The 24,982-nt window shown below is 35.2% G+C and overlaps 1 protein-coding gene across 4 annotated transcripts; it reads left to right on the forward strand.

The window, feature by feature from the left end:
• Window positions 1-592: 592 nt before the first annotated feature.
• LOC110651851 (uncharacterized) lies at window positions 593-24,316 on the forward strand. 4 transcript variants are annotated; one of them, XM_058143804.1, is made up of 16 exons: window positions 593-746; window positions 864-904; window positions 1,179-1,614; window positions 1,931-2,024; window positions 2,599-2,785; window positions 2,881-3,139; window positions 16,364-16,579; window positions 16,658-16,744; window positions 16,836-16,970; window positions 20,750-20,863; window positions 21,008-21,255; window positions 21,465-21,545; window positions 21,831-22,062; window positions 22,828-22,926; window positions 23,016-23,201; window positions 23,646-24,316. In XM_058143804.1, the coding sequence occupies exons 3-16, from the start codon at window positions 1,270-1,272 to the stop codon at window positions 23,742-23,744; spliced, it is 2,382 nt and encodes a 793-aa protein (XP_057999787.1). In that variant the 5' UTR covers window positions 593-746; window positions 864-904; window positions 1,179-1,269; the 3' UTR covers window positions 23,745-24,316. The 4 variants fall into 4 exon arrangements, with proteins under 4 accessions (XP_057999787.1, XP_057999789.1, XP_057999788.1 ...); XM_058143805.1 differs by having other exon boundaries at window positions 597-746; window positions 881-904; XM_058143807.1 differs by having other exon boundaries at window positions 599-746; window positions 887-904.
• Window positions 24,317-24,982: the final 666 nt, after the last annotated feature.

Consider the following 24,982-nt stretch of genomic DNA (forward strand, 5'->3'; position numbering starts at 1 on the left):
TTTTGAATTGAAAAGGATAATCTGTCTATTCAGGATACTAAATCTCTTTTATCATTTCGTTTTATTCATGTTCAATCCATCTCTTAGCGTAGAGTTTACATTTTGTGCAAAGAGTGAAATTGAACTCGGAACCGCACGAGTTTTTCAAGAGATTTGAATTGAAAAGAATATTTTATCTAATTAAAATATTAAATTTTTTTTATTAATTCGTCCTATTAATCATTTAAAAATTTTTAAAATATAAAAAAATAAAAGTACCCTTTTTTTTATATATTAAAGATAAACACATAAGATAAGAAAGCGACGCACTGATCACGCAAGAGTTAAGGCAATTTACAGGTAAAATAAATTATTTAGAGGGTTGGCTGATACAAGAATTAGAAATTGCATTACTGATGGATATCTATAGTTTATTTCACGTCCACACGACAATCTAATTTATTATGAAATTGACTATTTTCTCGATTTAATTTATTAATTAATTATTCCCAAAAAAAAAAAATAATTAATTAAATTCAAATAGAACCACGGCGACTGAGTAAAACACATATACAGTTATATTTAACCGCAATATAGCCAGCCAGCCAGCCAGCAAGCATTCACTGCTTCGTTCAAGACTTGGCGGCCTCTCTCTCTATATATGATTTATTGATTTGTACATTTCTTATTATCAACTTGGTTATCATGATTCAATTATTTTATTTCTTCTTCAATTGGAATCTTTCAATCAATTTCTTCTACATCTGGTAATCTCTCTCTCTCTCTCTCTCTCTCTCTCTCTCTCTCTGTGTTTGCATTGCTTCTTCTCAAATTCCTCAACTTCTAATGTTCCTGTTGGTTTGATTGATTTCGTGTTCTTTAAGTTATTTTCTTGCAAAAGTTGCAGTTTGGGATCCAATTAAAGGTCAGTTCCACCCTTTATAATCATCAAAACTCCGCCATCTTTAACCAATTTTAATCTCTTTTGTTCCACGTTTCTTGGTGTTCTTTTTGATGCTTTACGCCCTTTCTGTTTATTTTTCAAGATTAATTTCGTCCCTTTTTATCCCACTACATTTTTATGTTCTTGTTTTAGCTTAATTTCGCCTAAAGTTCATTTTTTTATAATCATGCTTGTCTTGCAATTTGGTTATAGTTTGTGGGTGCATTTCTTTTTTTTTTTTTTTTTTTTCAAATAGAGCTTGAGCCTTGAGGGGTTAAAGAGGAGGCTGGTTCGTATAAGTTCACAGGCAGAATTCTCTGTTTATCGCTGGAAACGCTTTTGATATAATGATCTCTAATCAGAAATGGAAGTGTTCATGGTCTCTGACAGCTTCAATTGCTTCTGTAGTGGCATTGATTTCGATAGTTCATATTTTTTTGTTTCCTGTGGTGCCTTCCTTTGATTACTTCAGTGTCCGGCAAGTTCAGAGTTCTTGTACTCCTATTAATGGATCAGATGGAGGAAGGAATGATCATGATTCGGAAAATTTACAGCCCAGTTTTACTTTAGACCTTAGGTTTCCAGCTGACTCACATAGGGCTGTGGTTTATCGCAATGCACCATGGAAGGCTGAGATTGGGCAGTGGCTTTCTGGTTGTGATTCAATTACTAAAGAAGTCAACATTACAGAGGTAATATTAATATTGAGTCTAGTCTTGTTAATTCATTTTCTTTCCACTTGTGAGATTCCTGATTTGCCTATTCAATATTTGTGTTCATGGGAGATATTTATTTTTGTTCTACATGGCACGCACAGACACATACACACAAAGAATTGATATTTCAATAAGTTAACCTGTCTAGTTTGAGAAATTTATTATCATTCTTTTTTCCTTAATTTTACCAACTTTTGGTTATTTGGGGTTTCTTGTAGACTGTTTATTTGGGCATCAAATTTTAGTCCGTCTTGGAATTTTGTCCATATATAATAAACTGTTTTGTTGGCAGATAATAGGTGGTACAAGCTGCAAAAATGACTGCAGTGGTCAAGGTGTTTGTAACCATGAATTCGGGAAATGCCGGTGCTTTCATGGATTTAGTGGTAAGAATTATTGAATATGGATTTAGTAGTGCCTTTTATCTTTTGTTTTTTCAATTCTTAGAAAATTCCTTTTTCTCTTGCCATTTTTGTTTTTATGTAAAATGTTGAATATGAAGCAAAGAATAGAGTGCTATGTTCATTTGATTATCCATATAATCAGAATCATGAGTTTGATACCATATTATTTGTACTTTGATGAATTGGAAATGACCATGGCTGTTAATTGTTGAAGCAATGTGATATGGCACAATGTTCATTGCAGTTTCAAACTTTTATGTGTAAATAAATAATCCTTTGATCCCATTAGTCTTGTTTAAGTTTTGATTTATGAATTTGAAATGTAAGAACTTTTGTTAAATCCAAAAGCTTATGAGTAGATACCCAGTGAGAATCCATGAAGACACCAATACAAAAATACTGTACAGTAGCAACAAATTTTTGATTAATTATTCTGCAAGGATCAGAGTTTAGAGGATAAGTATAGGCAACAGAAACAGACAAAGAGGGAAAAGTAGTCTTATTGATAATGCATTCTTCTGAGTTCTGACCATTGTTAATGTGTCTGATGGAGTAGGAGAAGGATGCTCTGAGAGATTGCACTTGGAATGTAACTATCCCAAAACACCAGAGCTACCATATGGGCGGTGGGTTGTCTCTATTTGCCCTGCTTATTGTGACACAACAAGGGCAATGTGTTTCTGTGGAGAAGGGACAAAATATCCTAATCGTCCTGTTGCAGAGGCTTGTGGGTTTCAAATAAAGTGAGTGAATTTAGATCTTATGATAGGTTTTGTTGTTATCTCTCCTTAGCAACTCATAACCTTACAAGTTGTGACTCCTTAAATCTCTGTTTCAGCTCACCTTCTGAACCTGGTTCTCCGAAATTGACTGACTGGGCAAAACATGATCTGGACAATATTTTTACAACAAATGGAAGCAAACCAGGATGGTGTAATGTGGACCCAGGGGAAGCATATGCTTCCAAGGTGAAATTCAAAGAGGAATGTGACTGCAAATATGATTGTCTTTTTGGGCAGTTCTGTGAAGTGCCTGTGCAATGTGTTTGTATTAATCAATGCTCTGGACATGGACATTGCCGTGGTGGATTTTGTCAGGTGATGTTTTTTCTTTTTATATTTTCTCTTTTACGATCACGAGTTCACAACATTTAATTTACTTTAAAAGGAAAATAAACAGTGAAAGATATTTTCCCATTTATATATGAATATCCAATTTATTCATAAATCATTGTCGTGGAAAGCCATATGAGATTCTCGACTTGTTAATTTTTTAGTAGTCAAATGATTTTCAGAAAATATATATTTTATTTACTAACTTAAAATTACTATTACTATGATCATTCATTTTCAATATCCAATGGTCACAAGATTGCATGTCTTCCATGTCATGTTACCTCTTATGAAGTGGCAATCTTGTTAGCATTCATTTGGCTATCATTGAACTAAGAGTTGCTAGGATTAATTAACACAAGCCCCTTTTTCAAATGCCATATCCACTAGAGTGTAGAGAGAGGGTCTTTGTTCTAACAAGATGAGGAGACGTCTTTGTTCTAACAAGATGTACTTTGTCCAGTACATCTTAACATCTGTTCGAGGCATAGGGATGTTCCAAACTTTATTTGCACACTTTCTCACCCTAACCACTGGACTACTGCCACTAAATTCAGAAAATCTTAACAAGGACAATGATCTAATTGAGCACTAGCCCATTTAGCTGTCACAAAGCCATCAATATTTATTGAGCTGCAGGCCTAGATGAGCATCCTTGTGGAGAAAGTTATTGACATTCAAAACTTTAAATTCCACTGTTGTTAATTTGAAGTGTGTATTCAAGTTGACTGATGCATTGTGGGTAAAATTTCAATCTTTAATTTTTCCCCGACTGGCTTAGTGTGCCATGGACCAACCTTTTCATCATCTGTGATGTATTTTAGAAAAACTTGTGGCACTTATATCTGATCAAGTTACTCATATAATCTCATAATACATAGCAACAGAATAGCTGAACAACACCTTCACCTATATGCACCCTTTCAGGTGAGTTCTTAAGATGATTCCCAGTAATTCACATTGGCATCAAATTTATCAAGTTATATGGCTGTGGTTATGATAAAATTAAGTGATTTGAAGAATGCCTGACTGAATTTTCAACTGGTTGGACCAACTTTATATGATAACTCTGCACTAAAATCTTCATTTGGTTGCTGCAATCTGATATGATTTTTTAGACTGTGATGCCATTGTGGCAATTGCAATTTTTCTTTCCATTATGATTTTATGTATTCCGTGCTGCATGTCAGCAAGAAAGAAAACATAACCATTCTGAAGTTGAAGATGGCATCCTATTAGCACTATAATTGGTTGAATAAACCTTAGTATCTGGTGGTATTGTTTACTGAATGAAAGGTGATGGGACTGTCAGTTTCAAAGGTTCCAGAGTTGGCCTTCATTATCTTAATAATGGCATGCACTCAATAACTTCCAACTTCTGGTTGGAGTAAAACTAAGCTTATCTCATATTGCATTTATGAATGTTATCTTCATTCTTTGAACATATAATGGGAAAAGGGACAAAATCATCTTGTGTATGCTGATTAACCGAATAAGCAACAAAATCCTTAGGCTATAATGAAATTGCAACCGAACTATAAATTTCCTCAATCTAAAGTTGAACAAAACCAATTAAAGTAGTAAAAAGAAAATTTTAGTTGATACATCTTGTTATAAATATCATATTGATAGAGTCCTGTATAGTGAGGATATCTCGTAAAGATTCCTATTAATATAGGTTTCCTAATTAGAGTAGAATTCCTAATATGTAGAATTCCTAATTAGTGTAGGATAATTTTGTATATAAATACCTATGCATTTACTCAATTAAAATAAATGAAAAAGATACCTTCAGTTACATGGTATCAGAGCAGTAGGGTATTAGTTCCAAATTAGAGAAAAGTCTTTTGTCTCCTGTTCTTCGAAGCCTCTGTGGTGTAAGGTTACCTAGTTAAGGTAACATTGGATCTCACAGCCCACCCAGGAAGGACGACAGACCGCCGGCGACCCTACCCACAAAGTCCCGTGGCCGAATCTGAAGTGCGTGACCCGATACACCAAATTTGTCCTTCGCCATTATCTCACTCGCTGGCACGTGGCAGCGCGTCCCTGGCTTTTGCCTCTCTAGCCTTTTCTCCCGGTGTCGCCTTGACATCCTGGGTTCAGCCAATGCATTTGATGTTAGGTTTGGGGTACTCTTCAAGGTGTTCTAGAGTTTTTTGAATCACTGTATCTTTGGACAGTGATCAATTTCAGGTTCTGTTTCTGTAACTCTTTGGTTATTTATTGAGTTGATTTGCCTTGCTAAAGGTTGGGCAGTAATATTGAGTTCTAGATATTGTAGGTATTTGATTTTGTGAATTTATTAATTTCATTCAAATGGCAAACAATAAAGCCTTTGTTTCTGATGTGGTTCCACTGATGACAAAAATCATGGAACACAATTTAACGGTTCAAATTACCTGGAGTGGAGTAAGACTGTTATGATCTATTTACGAAGTATTGATAAGGATGATCACCTGATTAATGATCCACCACTGATGATACAAGGCAAGCTTGGCTTAGGAAGGATGCTCGGTTATTTTTACAACTTCGGAATTCGATTCATAGTGAGGTAATCAGTTTAATTAATCACTGTAAATTTGTTAAGGAATTGATAGATTACTTAGATTTTCTATGTTGTGGTAAAGGAAATATTTCTCGTATTTATGATGTGTGCAAAGCATTCTATCGTGCTGAGAAACAGGATAAGTCTCTCACGGCTTATTTTATAGAGTTTAAGAGGGTATATGAAGAGCTTAATATTTTGTTGCCTTTTAACCCTGATGTGAAAGTCCAGCAAGCTCAATGAGAGTAGATGGCTGCTATGAGTTTTCTTGCAGGTCTTCCTTCAGAATATGAGACTGCTAAATCTCAAATCCTATTTAGCTCTGAAATTTCCTCTTTGCATGACACATTAACACATGTCCTTCGTACAGAAAGAGCCCAACCTCCATAAACTACTAGTGGTGCTCTTGTTAGTTAGAATACAAATGGACAATTGAGAAATAGAGGAGGAAATTCGAGCAATAGAAGTAATCAGCGTAATGGGGAAACCAGTTCTAATCTAGACTTAAAAGAAGTCATTTGTTATTACTGTCATGAGCCTGGTCATACAAAATACAATTGTCTAAAACTTCATAGGAAGAATCAGCTGTCTCAGATGGCAAACATGGCAATAGATGAGTCTACGGTTTCTCCATCCCCTGAGAAAACTGTCTTAATATCTGCAGAGGAATACGCGCAATTTTCCTAATATCAAGCATCTCTAAAGCCCTCCAATTCCCCTGTAATTGCTATCGCTGAGTCAGGTAAATCCGCTACATGCCTTATATCTTCCTCATCAAAATGGTCATTGATTCTGATGTTACAGATCATGTGACAGGTAATTCTAGTCTTTTATCTTCTTTTCGGTCTCATCCCACCTCCTCTACTGTTACTTTAGCTGATGGTTCTACTTCTTGTGTCATGGGTTCTAGTACTGCAAACCCAACATCATCTATTTCCTTTTCATCTATTTTATGTCTATCTAAATTTTCTTTTAATTTGCTGTCGGTTAGTAAACTAACTCGTGCCTTATATTGTTCAGTTTTCTTTTTTTCTAATTATTGTTTATTTCAGGATCTTACGACAAAGCAGATTATTGGTAGAGGATATAAGTCTTGTGGTCTCTACATCTTGGATAAACATGTACTGCGGTCTCTTACTTGCTCCAGCGCCTTAACTCCTCTCGAAATTCATTGTCGTTTGGGCCATCCCTTCTTGGTTGCCTTAAAGAAGTTGTATCCTCAATTTCAGTCTTTGTCAGTCTTAGAGTGTGAGTCATGTCAGTTTGCTAAACACCATCGTTTACCTTCTATACCTAGAGTAAATAAGCAGGCTTCGTCCCCCTTTGAATTAGTTCATTCTGATGTCTGGAGTTATTATTCTATTACTTCTAAAACTGGTTTTAGGTATTTTGTCACTTTTGTTGATGATTACTCTAATGTTATTTAGTTATATTTAATGAAGAATTGTTCTGAATTATTTTCTATTTTCTGTGCTTTCTGTAATGAAATTAAAACCCAGTTTAATGTCTCTATACATATGTTGAGGAGTGATAATGCTAAAGAATATTTTTCAAAAAGCTTTCAGTCTTATATGACACAAAATGGCATTTTTCATCAATCCTCTTGTGTGGATACACCATCTCAAAATGGTGTTACTGAAAGAAAAAATCGGCATCTCCTTGAGACAGCTTGAGCTCTTCTTTTCCAAATGAAGGTCCCTAAACAATTTTGGGATGATGCAATTTCTACGGCATATTTTTTGATTAATCGTATGCCCTCTTTTGTTCTTGATGGAGACATTCCCTATGCTATTTTATTTTCCTCTAATTCTTTGTTTCCTATTGAACCTCGTATTTTTTGTTGTACTTGTTTTGTATGTGATTTTTGAACACAGGTAATCAAATTGGATCCAAAATCTCTTAAGTGTATCTTTCTTGGATACTCTTGGCTCCAAAAGGGATACAAGTGTTTTTCTTCAACTCTTAATTGTTATGTTGTGCCTGCAGATGTTAAATTTTTTGAGTCTACTCCATTTTTCTCACAAACTTTTGTGTATGAAGATCAGGGGGAGGAGGATAATCTCTTAATATATACTATTCAACCAACGTCCATCTCTCTCCAGTCTCCTCAGTCTCATGTGCCTTCTGCACCAACAACAGTTAAACCTCCTGTTATTCATGTATATTCTAGGAGAAAGGAGAATACTGACTCAGACTCTCTACCAGCTTCTTTGTCTAAAGATCCTATTCCCACAACTGATCCCGTTCCCATCACTGATCTTGAATTTGACTTAGATCTTCCTATTGCTCTTCACAAAGGTAAACTTATATGCACATACCCTATTGCCTCTTTAGTTTCTTATAATCATTTATCTTTTTCTTCTCAGTGTTTTATTAGCCATTTAGACTCTATCTCTATTATTAAAACCGTTGTTGAGGCATTAGCTCATCCTGGCTGGTGTGCTGCTATGAAAGAGAAAATTTAGGCTTTAGATACTAACGATACATGGGAACTGGTGCCTTTGCCCATTGGAAGAACACTTTTGTTTGCAAATGGGTGTTTACAGTGAAAGTGAATCCTGATGGTTCTGTTGCTAGATTAAAAGCCCGCCTTGTTGCCTGTAGAAAGAGATGATTCTCATTGATTTCAATTAATTTGTACATGGGTATATATATACAATTGATTCCTATAATTGTGTTCTACTAATTAGGAAGAAATCCTAAATAAGAAATCCTAAATAAGAATACAGAATACAGAATATACAGAGAAATAATATAGTGATTGACTTTCCATAACATAGTGATTGACTTTCCATAACACTCCCCCTCAAGTTGGAGCATAGATGTTAATCATGCCCAACTTGTTACAAATGTAGTCAATCCTAGCTCCATTCAGAGCTTTTGTGAAAATATCTCCTAACTGCTCTCTAGTTTTGATGTGTCCTGTTGAGATGATCTGTTGTTGAATCTTTTCACGAATAAAGTGACAATCAATCTCAATATGTTTGGTCCGCTCATGAAACACCGGATTAGAAGCAATATGAAGAGCAGCTTGATTATCACACCACAATTTCGCAGGCAGGGAGGTCTTAAAACCTGTCTCATCTAGTAATTGAAGTATCCACATTACCTCACATACTGATTGTGCCATGGCTCTGTATTCGGATTCAGCACTAGATCGAGAAACTACACTCTGCTTCTTGCTTCTCCAAGACACCAAATTTCCTCCAATAAAAACGCAATATCCAGTAGTTGACCTCCTGTCAACCTTAGATCCAGCCCAGTCGGCATCTGAAAAACATTCAACATTCAAATGCCCATGATTACCATATAGCAAACCTCTTCCTGGAGCGCCCTTCAGATAACACAAGATTTGTTCCAAGGCTTCCCAATGAGCAACAGTTGGGGAAGACATAAACTGACTTACCACACTAACGGCATAAGCAATGTCAGGACGAGTGACTGTAAGGTAGTTCAATTTTCCTACCAATCTCTTGTATCTCTCTGGATCTTCAAACAACTCACTATCCCCTACTAACAGTTGTAAAGTTGGAGTCATTGGTGCGCTACAAGGCTTAGCACCTAATTTTCCTGTCTCTGTCAATAGATCGAGGACATATTTTCTTTGAGACAAGAAAATACCCTTCTTACTTCTCATAACTTCGATACCCAAGAAATACTTTAACAATCCCAAGTCTTTGGTCTGAAACTGAGTTTGGAGGAAGGTTTTAAGAGATGAAATACCTGCAGAGTCACTCCCAGTGATGACAATGTCATCCACATAGACTACCAAGAGAATTAGACCAGCCTCAGATTGCCTATAAAATACTGAGTGATCACACTTACTCTTTTGCATACCAAATTCCTGTACTGCTTCACTGAATCTCCCAAACCATGCTCTAGGACTTTGTTTCAAGCCATAAAGAGACTTCCGAAGCCTACAAACTTTACCCAACTCCCCCTGAGCAACAAACCCAGGTCGTTGCTCCATGTACACCTCCTCCTGAAGATCACCATGAAGGAAAGCATTCTTGATATCCAATTGATGCAGGGGCCAATCATATGTAGCTGCTAAAGAGATAAACAAGCGAATAGAAGTAAGTTTAGCTACAGGAGAAAAAGTATCAGAGTAATCAACCCCATATGTCTGAGCATATCCTTTTGCTACAAGGCGTGCTTTTAACCTAGCCACAGAACCATCAGGATTTACCTTTACTGTAAATACCCGCGTGCTTTTAACCTAGACACAGAACCATCAGGATTTACCTTTACTGTAAATACCCATTTGCAACCAATAGCTTTCTTACCAGTGCGCAAAGGTAATAGTTCCCATGTACCATTAGCATCTAAAGCCTCCATTTCCTCTTTCATAGCATCACACTAGCCAGGATGAGACAATGCCTCATCAACAGTATTAGGGATAGGAACAGAGTCTAAAGAAGTAACAAAACACCGAGAACAAGAAGACAATTGATTATAAGAAATAAAAGAAGAGATAGGGTAAGTACATGAATGTTTACCTTTACGAAGAGCAATGGGTAAGTCTATATCAGAATCATGGTCAGTATGAGGTACAGGATCTCCCAACGAAGTAGCTGGTGGAGGATCTGAGTCAGGAATCTCTAATCTCCTGGAATAAACATGAACAACGGGAGGTCGAGTAGGTCTAGAGACAGAAGGAACAGGCTGTGGGAGAGGACTAGACATTGGTTGGACAATATATATTAAGAGATCATCCTCCTCCCCCTGACTCTCATATACAGATGATGGAGGAAAAAATGGAGTGGACTCAAAAAATGTGACATCTGCAGAAACAAGATAACGATTAAGAGTAGGAGAGAAACAACGGTACCCTTTTTGGGTAGAGTCGAAGGAAGACACATTTGAGAGATTTTGGATCCAATTTAGTAACCTGTGGACGAACATCACGCACAAAACAGGTACAACAAAAAATACGGGGTTCAATAGGGAACAAAGATTTTGTAGGAAATAAAGTAGTATAAGGAATATCCCCATTAAGGATAGAAGACGGCATACGATTGATCAAAAAACATGCCGTAGAAACTGCATCCGCCTAAAAGTGTTTAGGTACTTTCATCTGAAAAAGAAGAGCACGAGTTACCTCAAGAAGATGACGATTTTTTCTTTCGGCCACGCCATTTTGGGATGGGGTATCCACACAGGAAGACTGATGAAGAATGCCATTTTGTGTCATATAAGGCTGAAATTGTGCTGAAAAGTATTCTTTGGCATTGTCACTTCTTAATATGCGCACAGAAATATTAAATTGAGTTTTGATTTCATTATAAAAGGCACAAAAGATAGAAAATAACTCAAAACGATTCTTTATTAAATATAACCAGGTAACACGAGAGTAATCATCAACAAAAGTAACAAAATAACGAAATTCAGTTTTAGATGTAATAGAACAAGGACCCCAAACATCATAATGAACTAACTCGAAAGGGGATGAAGCCCGTTTATTGACTCTAGACACAGAAGGCAAACGATGATGTTTTGCAAACTGACACAACTCACATTCTAGTACTGATAAAGACTGAAATTGAGGACACAGCTTCTTCATGGTAGACAAAGAAGGATGACCCAATCTACAATGAGCTTCAAGAGGTGTTAAGGTATTGGAGCAAACAAGCGACCGCGGTACATGATTTTTCAAAATGTAGAGACCACCTGACTCGCGTCCTTTACCAATAATCTGCTTCGTCGTAAGATCCTGAAACAAACACTGGTCAGGAAAAAAGGAAACAGAACAATTTAAGGTACGAGTAAGTTTACTAACAGAAAGTAGATTAAAAGAGAATTTTGGTAGACACAAAACAGAAGACAAAGAAATTGACAAAGTCGGGTTCGCAGTTCCAGAACCCATGACACAAGAAGTAGAACCATCAGCTAAAGTAACAGTAGAGGAAGTGAGATTAGACTGAAAAGCAGATAGAAGACTAGAATTACCTGTCATGTGATCTGTCGCACCAGAATCAATAACCCATTTGGATGAAGAAGACACAAGGCATGTAGTGGATTTACCTGACTCAGCGATCGCGATGTGAGGAACGGTAGGCTTTAGAGATGCACGATCTTTGGAAAAATTGTGCAAAATCCTCTGCAGATACCAAAATAGTTTTCTCAGAGGAAGATACTGTAGAATTCTCTACTGCCATATTTGCCATCTGTGATCGCTGATTTTTCCTCTGAAGTTGCGGACAATTATATTTTGTATGGCCAGGCTCATGGCAATAATAACAAATGACTCCTCTTGAGTCCTGATTAGAACTAGCCTCTCCATTACGCTGATTACTTCTGTTGCCTGTAATTCCTCCTCTACTTCCTCTTCTATTACCCTGTTGTCCATTTGGATTACGGCTAATAAGAGCACTCTTGTGATCGTGAAGATTGAGTACTCTCTGTACGAAGGACCCGTGTGAATGTTTCATGCAAAGAGGAAATCTCAGGACTGGAGAGAATCTGAGATTTAGCAGTCTCATACTCTGAAGGAAGGCCTGCAAGAAAACTCATAACAGCCAGTTGCTCCCGTTGGGCCTGCTGAACTTTCACATCAGGACTAAAAGGCAACAATACATTAAGTTCCTCATATACCCGTTTAAAATCCATAAAATAAGCCGTGAGAGACTTATCCTCTTTCTCAGCACGGTAGAATGCCTTACAAATATCATAAATACGGGAGATATTTCCTTTACCAGAATACAGAAAATCTAAGTAATCCATCAATTCCTTAACAAATTCACAGTGATTAATTAAACTAATTACCTCACTATGAATCGAGTTCCGAAGCTGCAAAAACAACCGAGCATCCTCCCTTAGCCAAGTTTGTCGTGTATCATCAGTGGGTGGATCTTTAGTAAGGTGATCATCCTTATCAATGCTACGCAAATAGACCCTAACAGTCTTACTCCACTCCAGGTAATTCGAACTATTAAGTTTGTGTTCCGTGATCTTAGTCATCACCGGAATCACATCAGAAATAACATTCTTATTGTCTGTCATTTGTTGAGACAAAGAAAACTAACCGAAATGCTAATCCAAAGTGCTTATAGCAGCAAAATAATCCAAAATCATAAATCAAGCAAATACCGAAATAGGATCTGAGAGCCAAACCTCAGAAGTCCTTTAATGGTATACTGGATCAAGCAACAGCACACAGTGGTGGAATGAGGGGGTTGAGGCGACGCTGGCGATGTTGATCGGGGTTGAAACGGCCGGTCGGCGACCAAGGTCTCTCCTGAGCTGGGTAGTGAGAACAAATAGTCACTCTAGATTGATGACCTGCTCTGATACCATGTAGAAAGAGATGATTCTCATTGATTTCAATTAATCTGTATATGGGTATATATATACAATTGATTCCTATAATTGTGTTCTACTAATTAGGAAGAAATCCTAAATAAGAAATCCTAAATAGGAATACAGAATACAGAATATACAGAGAAATAATATAGTGATTGACTTTCCATAACATTGCCAAAGGGTATGCTCAGACATATGGAGTTGATTACTTGACACTTTTTCTCTTGTAGCTAAATTGGTTTCTGTTCGGCTATTTATCTCTCTAGCAGTTACATATGATTAGCCTTTGTATCAGTTAGATATCAAGAATGCTTTTCTTTATGGTGACTTTTAGGAGGAGGTGTATATGGAGCAACCACCTGAGTTTGTTGCTCAGGGGGAGTTGGGTAAAGTCTGTGAACTTCGAAAGTCTCTTTATGGCCTGAAACAAAGTCCTTGAGCTTGGTTCAATGAAGCAATATAGGAGTTTGGTATGCAAAAGAGTAAGTGTGATCATTTAGTATTCTATAGATAGTCCAAAACGGGCCTACTCTTGCTGATAGTATATGTGAATGATTTTGTTATCACTGAAAGCGACTCTGCAGGTATTTCATCCCTTAAAAACTTTCTTTAGACCTAGTTTCAGACAAAAGACTTGGGTCTACTGAAGTATTTCTTGGGTATTGAAGTTATACTCAACTCAACTAAGTCTTTATCCCAAAAATTTGAGGTCGGCTATATGGATTCGCTTTCTCCACTTTAAACGATTTTGGGTTAAATCCTCAGAAATTTGTAATGCTTCTAAGTCATGTTGTACTACTCTCCTCGAAGTCAATTTAGGTCTACTCCTTTTTTTCTTTCTATCCTCTAACCTAATGTGCTCTACTTGTCTAATTGGAGCCTCTGTATGTCTACGCTTTATATGACCAAACCACCTCAATCTCCCTTCTCTCAACTTATCCTCAATTGGTACCACTCCTACTTTTTCTCTAATACTCTTATTACAGACTTTATCTAGTCTAGTATGGCCACTCATCCACCTTAACATTCTCATCTCTACAACTCTTATCTTAGACGTATACGACTCCTTCAATGCCCAACACTCACTCCCATATAACATAGTCGGTCGTATGGCTGTACAGTAAAATTTTTCTTTCAACTTACTAGGAATCTTGCGATCACATAAAACTACCGTGGCACGTTTCCACTTCAACCATCCGGCTTTAATCCTATGACTAACATCCTCCTCACATCCCCCATCTACTTGAAGGACTGAGCCGAGATATTTAAAGTGATTACTTTGAGACAGTACCACTCCATCCAAACTAACTCATTCCCTATCACCAGTTTGGCCTTCACTGAACTTGCAATGCATGTATTCTGTGTTCGTTCTACTTAACTTAAAGCCCTTTGACTCTAAAGTACTTCTCCAAAGCTCTAGCTTTCTATTGACTCCTTCTAGCGTCTCATCTATCAGAACAATATCATCCGCAAACATCATGCACCAAAGAATACTCTCTTGTATATGTTTCCTCAATTTATCTAAAATTAATGTAAAAAGGTAAGGGCTTATAGCTGATCCTTGGTGTAATCCAATTGAGATCAAAAAATCTCTTGTGTCCCCTCCCACTGTGCGCACAATAGTAGTTGCTCCTTTATACATATCTTTTAACACTTTTATGTACCTAATAGATACCTTTTTTGTTCTAACACACTCTATAGGACATCTCTTGGAACACTATCATAAGCCTTCTCCAAATCAATAAAAACCATATGTAGATCTTTCTTTACATCTCTATATTTCTCTATCAAGCTTCTAATGAGAAAGATCGCTTCCATAGTTGAATGATCGGGCATGAAGCCAAATTGATTGAGAGAGATAGAAGTATCATGACGTAGTCGATGCTTCACAACTCTCTCCCATAACTTCATAGTATGGCTCATGAGTTTAATTCCCCTACAGTTCGATCAATTCTCTATGTCTCCCTTACTTTTAAAAATAGGTACTAAAATACTCCTCCTCCATTCATCAGGCATTTTCTTTGAGAGGAAACTGGGAAATTAGTTGCTAAGCCTTGCAGTGCACCAATGGCCTCAAATTTGCAAATGGTAGCTGAGGATGATAAGTTGTTTGAAGATCCAGAAAAGTATAGGAGGCTAGTAAGTAAATTAAACTACCTTACAGTAACTCGTCCTGACATTGCATGTTCAATCAGTGTGGTGAGTCAATTTATGTCTTCCCCAACTGTTGCTCATTGGAAAGTTTTGGAACAAATCTTGTGTTATTTGAAGGGAGCTCCAGGGCAAGGATTATTATATAGTAATCATGGACATTTGAATGTAGAGTGTTTTACAGATGCAGACTGGGCAGGGTCTAAGGCTGATAGAAGGTCAACTACCGAATATCGTGTCTTTGTTGGAGGAAATTTGGTATCGTGGAGAAGTAAAAAGCAGAGTGTAGTTTCTTGATTAGTGCTGAATCAGAGTATAGAGCTGTGACTTAATCAGTGTGTGAGATAATGTGGATACTTCAGTTATTAGATGAGATTAGCTTCAAGATCTCTCTACCTGCACGACTATGGTGTGATAATCAAGTTGCATTCCATATTGCATCTAATACTGTGTTTCATGAATGGATTAAACATATTGAAATCGATTGCCACTTTGTTCGTGAAAAAATTCAACAAAAGATCATCTCAGCAGGACACGTCAAAACTGGAGAGCAATTAGGAGATACTTTTACAAAAGCTATGAATGGAACTTGAGTTGACTGCATTTGTAGCAAGTTGGGTATGATTAACATCTATGCTCTAACTTGAGGGGGAGTGTTATGAATATCATCTTGATATAGGTTTCCTAATTGGAGTAGAATTCCTAATTAGTGTAGGATAATTTTGTATATAAATACTAATGTATATACTCAATTAAAATAAATGAAAAAGATACCTTCAGTTACACATCTCTTGCATTTCGTTTGGATTTAAGTTTCACTGATTTCATAATGGTATGTAGTTGAAATGTTTTGTTCTTGTAGTTGAATGTTTCCTTTAGATTGTCTTGCAAGTTCCTTTTTTTTTCTTGGTGGGTAATAATTTGAAGCAACGGTGACTGGAATTAATTGTGGGCTTCATAAAAAGACTATAATGCTTATGACATTTGTTGAAACCTGAAATGGATAAATACAAAATTTTTAGAATATACAATTAAAGTTATTGAGTTATTAAGATTTTAGTTGTATAAATTCCTTTTAGAATTTATTTTAAGATAAACTATCATCGCTCGCTGTAGAAGTTATAAACAATGTATGAATTTTTATAATCTTTGTCTTTATTACTACCTACTGTTTGATTATATTAAGGTTTTTTTTTTTTTTTTTTCAGTGTGACAATGGCTGGTATGGAGCTGACTGCAGTATTCCATCTGTTTTATCATCAGTAAATGAGTGGCCTAAATGGCTTAGACCTGCTCAGCTTGATGTTCCTGATAATGCACACCTCACCCGTAAACTTGTCAATCTCAATGCTGTGGTCAAGAAGAAAAGGCCTCTTATATATGTTTATGATTTACCACCTGAGTTCAACAGTTTACTTCTTGAGGTAAAAATGACATTGCTTTTGTTTCTCGACACATATTTGGAACCAACTTGTCATGTTTCCCACTATTGCATGTTGTAGGGGCGACATTTTAAGTTCGAATGCGTAAACAGAATCTATGATGAAAAGAATGCAACATATTGGACTGATCAGTTGTACGGTGCACAGGTATTGTTTAAACTGAGATTGACACCAAGTCAGCTTATAATGTGCACATGTAGCTTAGAAAATTCTTTCTTTTGCCTCTAAACACTTGCAGATGGCACTCTATGAAAGTATTTTAGCTAGTCCATGCCGAACATTAAATGGTGAAGAAGCTGACTTTTTCTTTGTTCCTGTTCTTGATTCATGCATCATAACGCGTGCAGATGATGCACCCCACTTGACTATGCAGGTATACTTTCTAGGGCTTGTTATATCTGAATGCATTGACATTATACAATTTCTATTTTTATGTTTTTCTTTACTTAGGGAAAAATGAATTTGAAAGTGTATAGTTTTGTGTGTTTGTGTTTTTATATGCATGCATGTGCACAAGAGTATGGCAGACAATATTATTAACATCTTGGAGCAATCTGATGCTGATGTATATTTCTTAAGTCTTAAACTCTATCAACCTCTAATTTCACTACTAGTATCTTTAATTTGTACTTTCTATAGAAAAAGGTAAAATAAAACTTCAAGTTCATCCCTTTACATAGACCTGGCCACCGGTCTGGTATGGGTCAGAACCAGCGGTTCAAGGTTGGGGAGGGGAATGAATCAGAACTGGACCAAGTGAAGGCAATTACAGTTCAAGGTGATTTGGCTCTGCGCCTGGTCCAGTTCTTGAATGCTTCCAGTTCCAGTTTAAAACAGTTGTCGTTTCAAATTGTAGGTGGCTCGGTCTGGTTTTGGCCCTAACTAGACAAATAAATTTAACAAAAAAAAAAAAAAACAGAAAATTTTTATTTTTCTCTCTTAAAATCGAGATAAAAAAAATTAATACTAAATTTTAACAAATGAAAAAAATAAAGAATAAATTTTGTTAAATAAATGTTAATGTACATTGTCTACTTATGTGGAATTGAAAAAAAAAATATTAAATTACATATGGAAATAAAATGTGTAGTTTTTAATGTACTATTGTTATTGATTAAAAAAAAAAAACATTGAATTGCATATGGAAATAAAATACATGTAATTTTTAACTTACAAATTAAAAAAAAATGTAAAATTGGGCTTAACCTTAATTATGCGATAATTAAGTTGTCTGCATTGCGTATTGTTTTGGGGTTAGAGGAATCAAAACCCTTGTAGTTTTCTTACATGTTGAATTGAATTTGGTTATATTTAGGGCAAAAATAATTTTTTACATTCCCAAAATGCCTTCCAAAGTAGCCATTATTTGACTGTTATTAGGGGTATAAATGATTGCCTATGTATTTTTAAAAAATTAAGCAAAAAGAGAAAATAATAAAAAATTGAAAGAGAAATAATAAAAAATTAAAGAAAAAAGAAAAATAATAAAAACTTAAGCAAAAAGAAAAAAATAAAGGAACATTAAAACATTATTTGACCATTGCACTTACAAACATAGAGCAATGGCTCTCTTAAATAGGCATGAGGAACAGGAGAGTGCCATGTGGCATGTGATGGTTGCACCACAAGATGCACTCCGAAGCTGTCATGATAACTTTTTTTTGTTTTTTCAGAAATTGAGTCGAACCTCCGGTTCCAGTTCAACGGCTGGTAGGGGGGGATTATTTATGACTGGTTCTGGGCTGTTTCGGTCCTAAGTTTTACCGAGCCGGTCCCAGTCCTGTACTCCTGTTCTGATTCTGAACCAGCCCGTGGCCAAGTCTATCGCTGCACACAAGACACAGTTCACACTCTTATTCATCTTTTTTTTTTTCCTGATCATACAACATGTACTTTTCCTTCCTGTTTTTACCAGCATCATAATTGTTCCTTTCCAAATTCACTTAAGTGTATAAATCCTTGTAAACTTAAATTCATTTATGCCCTTTACTTTTGCTATTATTTAGTCATTGCCTAACATCCCAAAATTGGATGCTCTTTTTTGGTTGCTAAAGGTTTCCATAAAGCAGTCACTCCTTTAGCTGTTTTATTGAGTTCTCCTCCCATATGATTGGGCGGTTTTGATAGCTCATATTATTGAAATTTCTATTTCTTTGTGTTGGATGTTCAAAGAAGAATATTCTTTAAATGTGTTTCATGGTCAAATGATGAAAAAATATAATATAAGGGAAAAGTGGGATTTCAAACAATTATGTGAATAATGAACTCCATTGATATGATTGTGACTTACATAATAGGCTTTAGTTTATATGCTTGAGTAGACGTGGATCTCTAGTGGTTTTTCTTTTGTTGGAAGAATGAAAGGATTAAAGATCTAGAGAGGTGACTTTGGTCAGAACGAGGTTGTTTTTACTCCCAGATTTGAAGATTATATAATTAGAACTGCGAAGATGCAAATAATAAGTTTCTTTCGAAATTGAGGATTTATAAAAATAACTCTCCATAAGAATGGAGGTGGTTTTATGAGCCACAAGATATCTGACATTAAGAAGCAGAGGAAGACTTGCAAAACGGATAGATATAAACAATACAGTTTCTTTCCATCTTCATATATTTATGAGAACTAAAATAGGCCAATTTGAAATCATACTCATCCAGTAAAGCTGAACTGAAGCCATTGATTTTATTGCCGTCAGTTATAGCACAGTTTTCTTCTTCTATTGAATTTATTAGACAGGGATAATCAAACAATTTATCATATGTAAAGCAGACAGATTATATCTCTTAAAATGGTCTTTCAATCTATGAGTCTTCTTGTAAATCACTATTTTTTCTGGTACAAAACCCTCATGAATTTTTTATTTTATTATATATATATACATGAATTTTTCTTTTTTTTAAGAAGTTCTTGAAAGTACGTCTCCACTTCTGATATCTAGGGGTGGTCACGGTTCAGGAACCGTCAGTTAAGATTCTTGAACCGCCGGTTTAGATTCAATAAAATCATGAACCTGAATCAAACTGCCAGGAGACGGTTTGGAAGACGGTTCCTGAACCGCCGGTTCCGGTTTGAGCACCGGTTTGAAAGGTGGTTTGAAAAAGAACGGTTCAAGACAGTTTGAAGGACGGTTTGAAAGCGGTTTAGGGATGATTTAAGGGTAGCTTAGACAAAAAAAAATTAGAGAAAAATTTTATTGATTCAAAATTTAGGTTATATTTGTAAAAATATTTTAATTTTTCTTAGAAATTTTTCAATCAAAATAAAATAAGAAAAAAAAATTATCTTTAAGAAAAATTTAATAAATAAAGACTTGAACCTGATTAAAAAACTAGAGATGAAATTAATTTTTTTTAAAGAAATTAGCAAAAAGTGTATGAATTTAATTTTGCCTAAATATCCCTTTAGGATTTAGAGGAATAAAAATTTTTAGTTCTATTACTTGTCTTTTTTTTTTAAATTATATAATAATTGATAATTAAAAAATATAAAAGAGAAAAAAAATTAAAATAAAGGGTATTAGAAATTTTATTGAGGATTTAAAGTAATAACAAAGTATTTGAGATAGTATTGAAAATTTTAGTAAGTATATAAAATAATAAAGTAGGAAAATTGAGAGAGTATTGGAAATTAAAATGAGTGTAGAAAATAACTATTTAGAGAATTTAAGAAAAATTGAAAAAAATATTAAGAATTGAAGAAAATATAGAGAATAATTGTGTAGAGAATTAATGATATATATAAATGAATTAGGAGTAAGGTAACATATTTATTGAATTTTTTTATATTTAAATCGCCGGTTTAATCCGATTTGAGATCATCGGTTCAATCCGGTTCGGAACCACTGGTTCACGGTTCTTAAAAAATATGAACCTGAATTAAACCGCAGAAGGACGATTTCGGTCCGGTTCGAAGTCGGTTCCGATTTTGATCGGTTTTGGTCCGGTTTTGACCAAACCGGTTCCAGTTCAGTTCCGGTTCAAAACCGGACCGTGGCCACCCCTACTGATATCTAGTTGTCCTAAGATTCATTTTTTGTTCCGTCTTCAAGCTAACAATAGCAATATGTTTATATAATTCATGGATGTGCATTTATCCTTGTGGCCTTTTTTTCCAAATACACTAACTCTTCTATTCTTGTACTTGCTAATCAGGAACATTTGGGTTTGAGGAGTTCTCTCACTTTGGAATATTACAGGAAGGCACATGATCACATTGTCGAGCATCATCCATATTGGAACCGCTCATCAGGAAGGGACCATATTTGGGTATGATGGATTTAAGAGTTACATTTATTACATTTATAAATAAAAAAAAAAGAATGTTAATTCTGATTTTATTTTGCTTATACCCTGGAATATATTCATGTATATGCTAATGATGTCTCCTTTATATCTTAATTCTGAAGGCAGTTCTTTTCATGGGATGAAGGTGCTTGCTATGCCCCTAAGGAGATATGGAACAGCATGATGTTGGTTCATTGGGGTAATACAAATTCAAAGCATAACCATTCTACAACAGCCTATTGGGCAGATAACTGGGATAATATTTCTTCTGACAAAAGAGGCAAGCATCCATGCTTTGATCCTGATAAAGATCTTGTGCTTCCTGCTTGGAAACGCCCTGATATCAGTGCTTTGAGCTCCAAACTTTGGGCTAGGTACATTTCTTATTGATCATGTTGTCTAATCACTAGTCTTCTTCTTGTTCTTTCTTTGATAGAAAGGAAAAATACTTTCTACTTTTCCTCAGCTTGTTCTTTCTTTGTTAGAAAGGAAAATACTTTCTCCTTTTCTTTAGCTTGGTTGAACAACATAGTGCTAACATTTCAAGTTCATACAAGAAAAGATTAAAGTCATTTATTTTCAGGCCCCTTGATGAGCGGAAGACATTATTCTACTTCAATGGAAATCTTGGACCGGCATATCCAAATGGAAGACCAGAAGCTTCGTAAGTAACTAAATAGCTGTTTGAGATTTATTGAAGTAGGTCAATTGTTGTCCATCAAAATATCTATTGATAACCAGCCAAGAAGAACATGGTTCATCCACTTTTATGAGCGTCCTTTTAGACCATTGAATAACTCTTGCATGCTCAATAAACATGTTAAGTGATCTAGTGTTGCACTTTTTTGCTTCACTTTGTTTTCTTTTTTAGCAAACAGCTGTTACTATGCATTTCAATTATCTTAAAATTTGCAGCATATCTGATAGTTTATTGATGGTCTTTATGCAGGTATAGCATGGGAATCAGACAGAAACTAGCAGAAGAGTTTGGATCAAGCCCTAACAAGCATGGAAAGCTTGGGAAACAGCATGCAGAAGATGTAATTGTGACCCCGGAGCGCACTGAAAACTATCATGGGGAATTAGCCAGTTCTGTTTTTTGTGGAGTACTGCCTGGAGATGGTTGGAGTGGTCGAATGGAAGATAGTATTTTGCAAGGATGCATTCCTGTGGTCATTCAGGTAATCTAGTTCTGCATAGCCTAACATGTTAAAAGCTTGTTTGCTTTACCTTATCAAAAGCTGTAATCTGTTTACCAGGTCAAGGCTTTAGAATAACTGGCTAGGTTTAAGAATGTTATATGTAATTTGCTGAAGGCAATATCATCACTGTCTTGCATTTTACACTTTCTGATGAAAAATAAGCCTTTGTTCTATTTGTTACTGCTCTTGTGGAACCTAAGTATCCTCTATTTGGTCACAGAATGATATAGTGATAAACATGGCAACATTCTTGTGAACCAAAGCAGGATCAACCCTTCCATGCCAAATTCAATTTCATTTAAGCATCGTGATTCTTGGTCATATGATATTATCAACGTAATTAGTTGGTTGGTATGATAATTAATACCTTTAATCCTATATTATCCAACTTGCTAGTGTAAATTTCTGTTTTAGAAAGTACTGTCTGGTACAAGGTCTGTTTGGTATGGGAATTTTGATGCTTCTCAGAAATCTTTTATCTCACTGGGGTTGGGAAAGGTTCAGTATGAGAGTCTAAAGTGTTATAAAAACTTTTTTTTTTATTTTTTTTACCTTCTTGTTATAAACACTTCAGTATTATCAGAGAGAAACAGAAGGCAGCAGCTGATTTATCCTTAAGTGAATATGGTCTTTGTAGTGGTTTTTAATTTTTTTTTATTATTATTTGTTATAATTTGAATCATTGTGGTTGCATGGAACTTGAATTAGTGTAATTTATTTATTTATTCCATTTTGCTTGTTTAGGATGGGATTTTCCTGCCATATGAGAATGTGTTGAACTATGAGAGCTTTGCTGTTAGAATTCATGAAGATGAAATTCCAAATTTGATAAAGATTCTTCGGGTAATTATGTTTAGTTTTACGTTTCTTTGCATAAAATGGCTACTTTTTAATGTAGAAGTTGACTGTTCACTGATACTTGTGTCTTCTAGGGATTCAATGATACAGAAAAAGAATTCAAGTTAGCAAATGTACAGAAAATTTGGCAGCGGTTTTTGTACAGTGATAATGTGTTGCTTGAAGCTGAGAGACAAAAAGCAGCTTTTGGCCGTTCTGATGATTGGGCAGTTGAATTCTTACAATTGGTTGAAGATGATGTCTTCACCACATTTGTACAGGTACACTTCACTTTATGCAGAATGTCTAGCTAGCCAAGCTGATGTTTGATTGTTCCATATTTCTTTTACGTCTAAGTCTGGGAAGCGCAATGGGAGTCAAAATCCTCCTTTAAAATCCTCCCCATCCCTTACTGGGCCTAGAAACCTAAACATGAAACAACTACTTGCATTTATACAGTCCATCCTGTGTCAGAATACATGTTATGGTATCAAAATTCTACTTGGATGTCAGGGCATCAATAATTGAGTTTTGCAAATGACCCTTTTAGTCGTTATTATTAAATGTTTGTATTGTTTGGAGGGTGGGGGAAAAGGAAGTTGGGGTTTGAACTCTTAACTGTCTGCACTGTGGGATCTAGGCATGCGGCTGATCAATGGACTATAACTGTATTTGTGTGTCTGCGTTTCTTGGTGTTAAGTATTGATGGTTACTTTTGCCTTAAGGTTCTGCACTACAAGCTGCACAACGACCCTTGGAGGAGACAACTCAGTCATCTAAAGAAGGATTTCGGGTTACCACAAGAATGCTTAAGAACCAACTGAAGAGATAATAAGCAAATCTGGAAAGATTGCTGCAGCTGATGGGTTCCTGAAGTGAAAAAGAGCGCAAATGAAAAACTTTTCTGAAAAGGGTATTGCTCTTAAAGCTACAACTTCCCCTTGTGCTTTCTTCCCCACCCCACCCCCTCCCCTCCCCCGCGCGCCTATCAGATCATATACAGGTAGAAAAAGTTCAAAGCTCTCACCTAGAAAATTAAAAAAAAAAAAAAAAAAGCCTCTAATGTACATGATTGATGTACATTTGCTCCATTTTTTTCCATAGAAGTTGCTTCACAAAAGAAAGCAAGAGAAAAGCCAAATAAAAACTTAAATTTGTTGTTCTATAGGGTGTTTGTTTGTTAATTGTTAATAATTCTTCAATTTTTATTTTGTTTTTAAGATGGTAACCAAAATTCAGCAAGCATTCAATGCCAATGAATGTAGCTTTGCTCTTCCCTCTTCTCTTTATTGTTATAGGATTTGTACATCTGCAGACACTGTGAAACAACATTACAGAGAATGAGTATGTGAATCATGGAGTGTTCCCAAACTAATTAGAAGAGGCCATTCTCTCATTCGTCTCCCTGAATTGTTTCCTGCTAATATCTTGTAAATCAAATGTTGATGGGAAGATGATCATACATATTAATTTTTTTTACATATAATTAATTTTGTAGTTCAAAAAATAATTGAAAATATTATTAAATTTTATTAATTTTCTGCATCATCATGAAAGAATATATTATATAAATAAACCACCTATTTAATTGTGGTATCATGTACTTATTATAATATTAGTTTAAGAAATATGTAATTATTAGTTTAAATTGACTTTGAAATATTAAAATTATCTTTGAAATTGTTATATCTCTATCTTAAATCTCAACTAAATTATCAATTGAAATTATTATATTCCTATTTTAAAGTTATCAACTAAAATTATTATGTGAAAAAAAAATGCTTTTCATAATTAGGTATTAAGGATTTGTTTAGCATTGTTGTTTCAACTATTAGTAAAAAAAAAAAAAAAAAATTCTTAAATATATTAGTTAATGGGTATTAAAATTTATTTAAAATTAAATTTAATAAATATTGATCATAAAAATATTAAAATAATAAAATAATTTTATTTAAATTATTTTTTTAATTAAAATGATTAATTAATGTAAAATTTGATTACGAGGTGTAGGTGTACAAGTAGCAGGGTGTATGGTTTCGGTTTTGGTTTGGGTTTGCTTAGG

Source organism: Hevea brasiliensis, chromosome 3, assembly GCF_030052815.1.
Source record: "Hevea brasiliensis isolate MT/VB/25A 57/8 chromosome 3, ASM3005281v1, whole genome shotgun sequence".
In the NCBI taxonomy this organism is placed as follows: domain Eukaryota; kingdom Viridiplantae; phylum Streptophyta; class Magnoliopsida; order Malpighiales; family Euphorbiaceae; genus Hevea; species Hevea brasiliensis.

What these genes read in the sequence shown, in the direction of transcription:
- LOC110651851 (XM_058143804.1), top strand. Translation starts at nt 1,270, where the DNA reads ATGATCTCTAATCAGAAATGGAAGTGTTCATGGTCTCTGACAGCTTCA. An exon ending in GTGCTTTCATGGATTTAGTG is followed by an intron (nt 2,025 to 2,598) that starts GTAAGAATTATT and finishes CTGATGGAGTAG; the next exon opens with GAGAAGGATGCTCTGAGAGA. An exon ending in GCATTCCTGTGGTCATTCAG is followed by an intron (nt 22,063 to 22,827) that starts GTAATCTAGTTC and finishes TTGCTTGTTTAG; the next exon opens with GATGGGATTTTCCTGCCATA.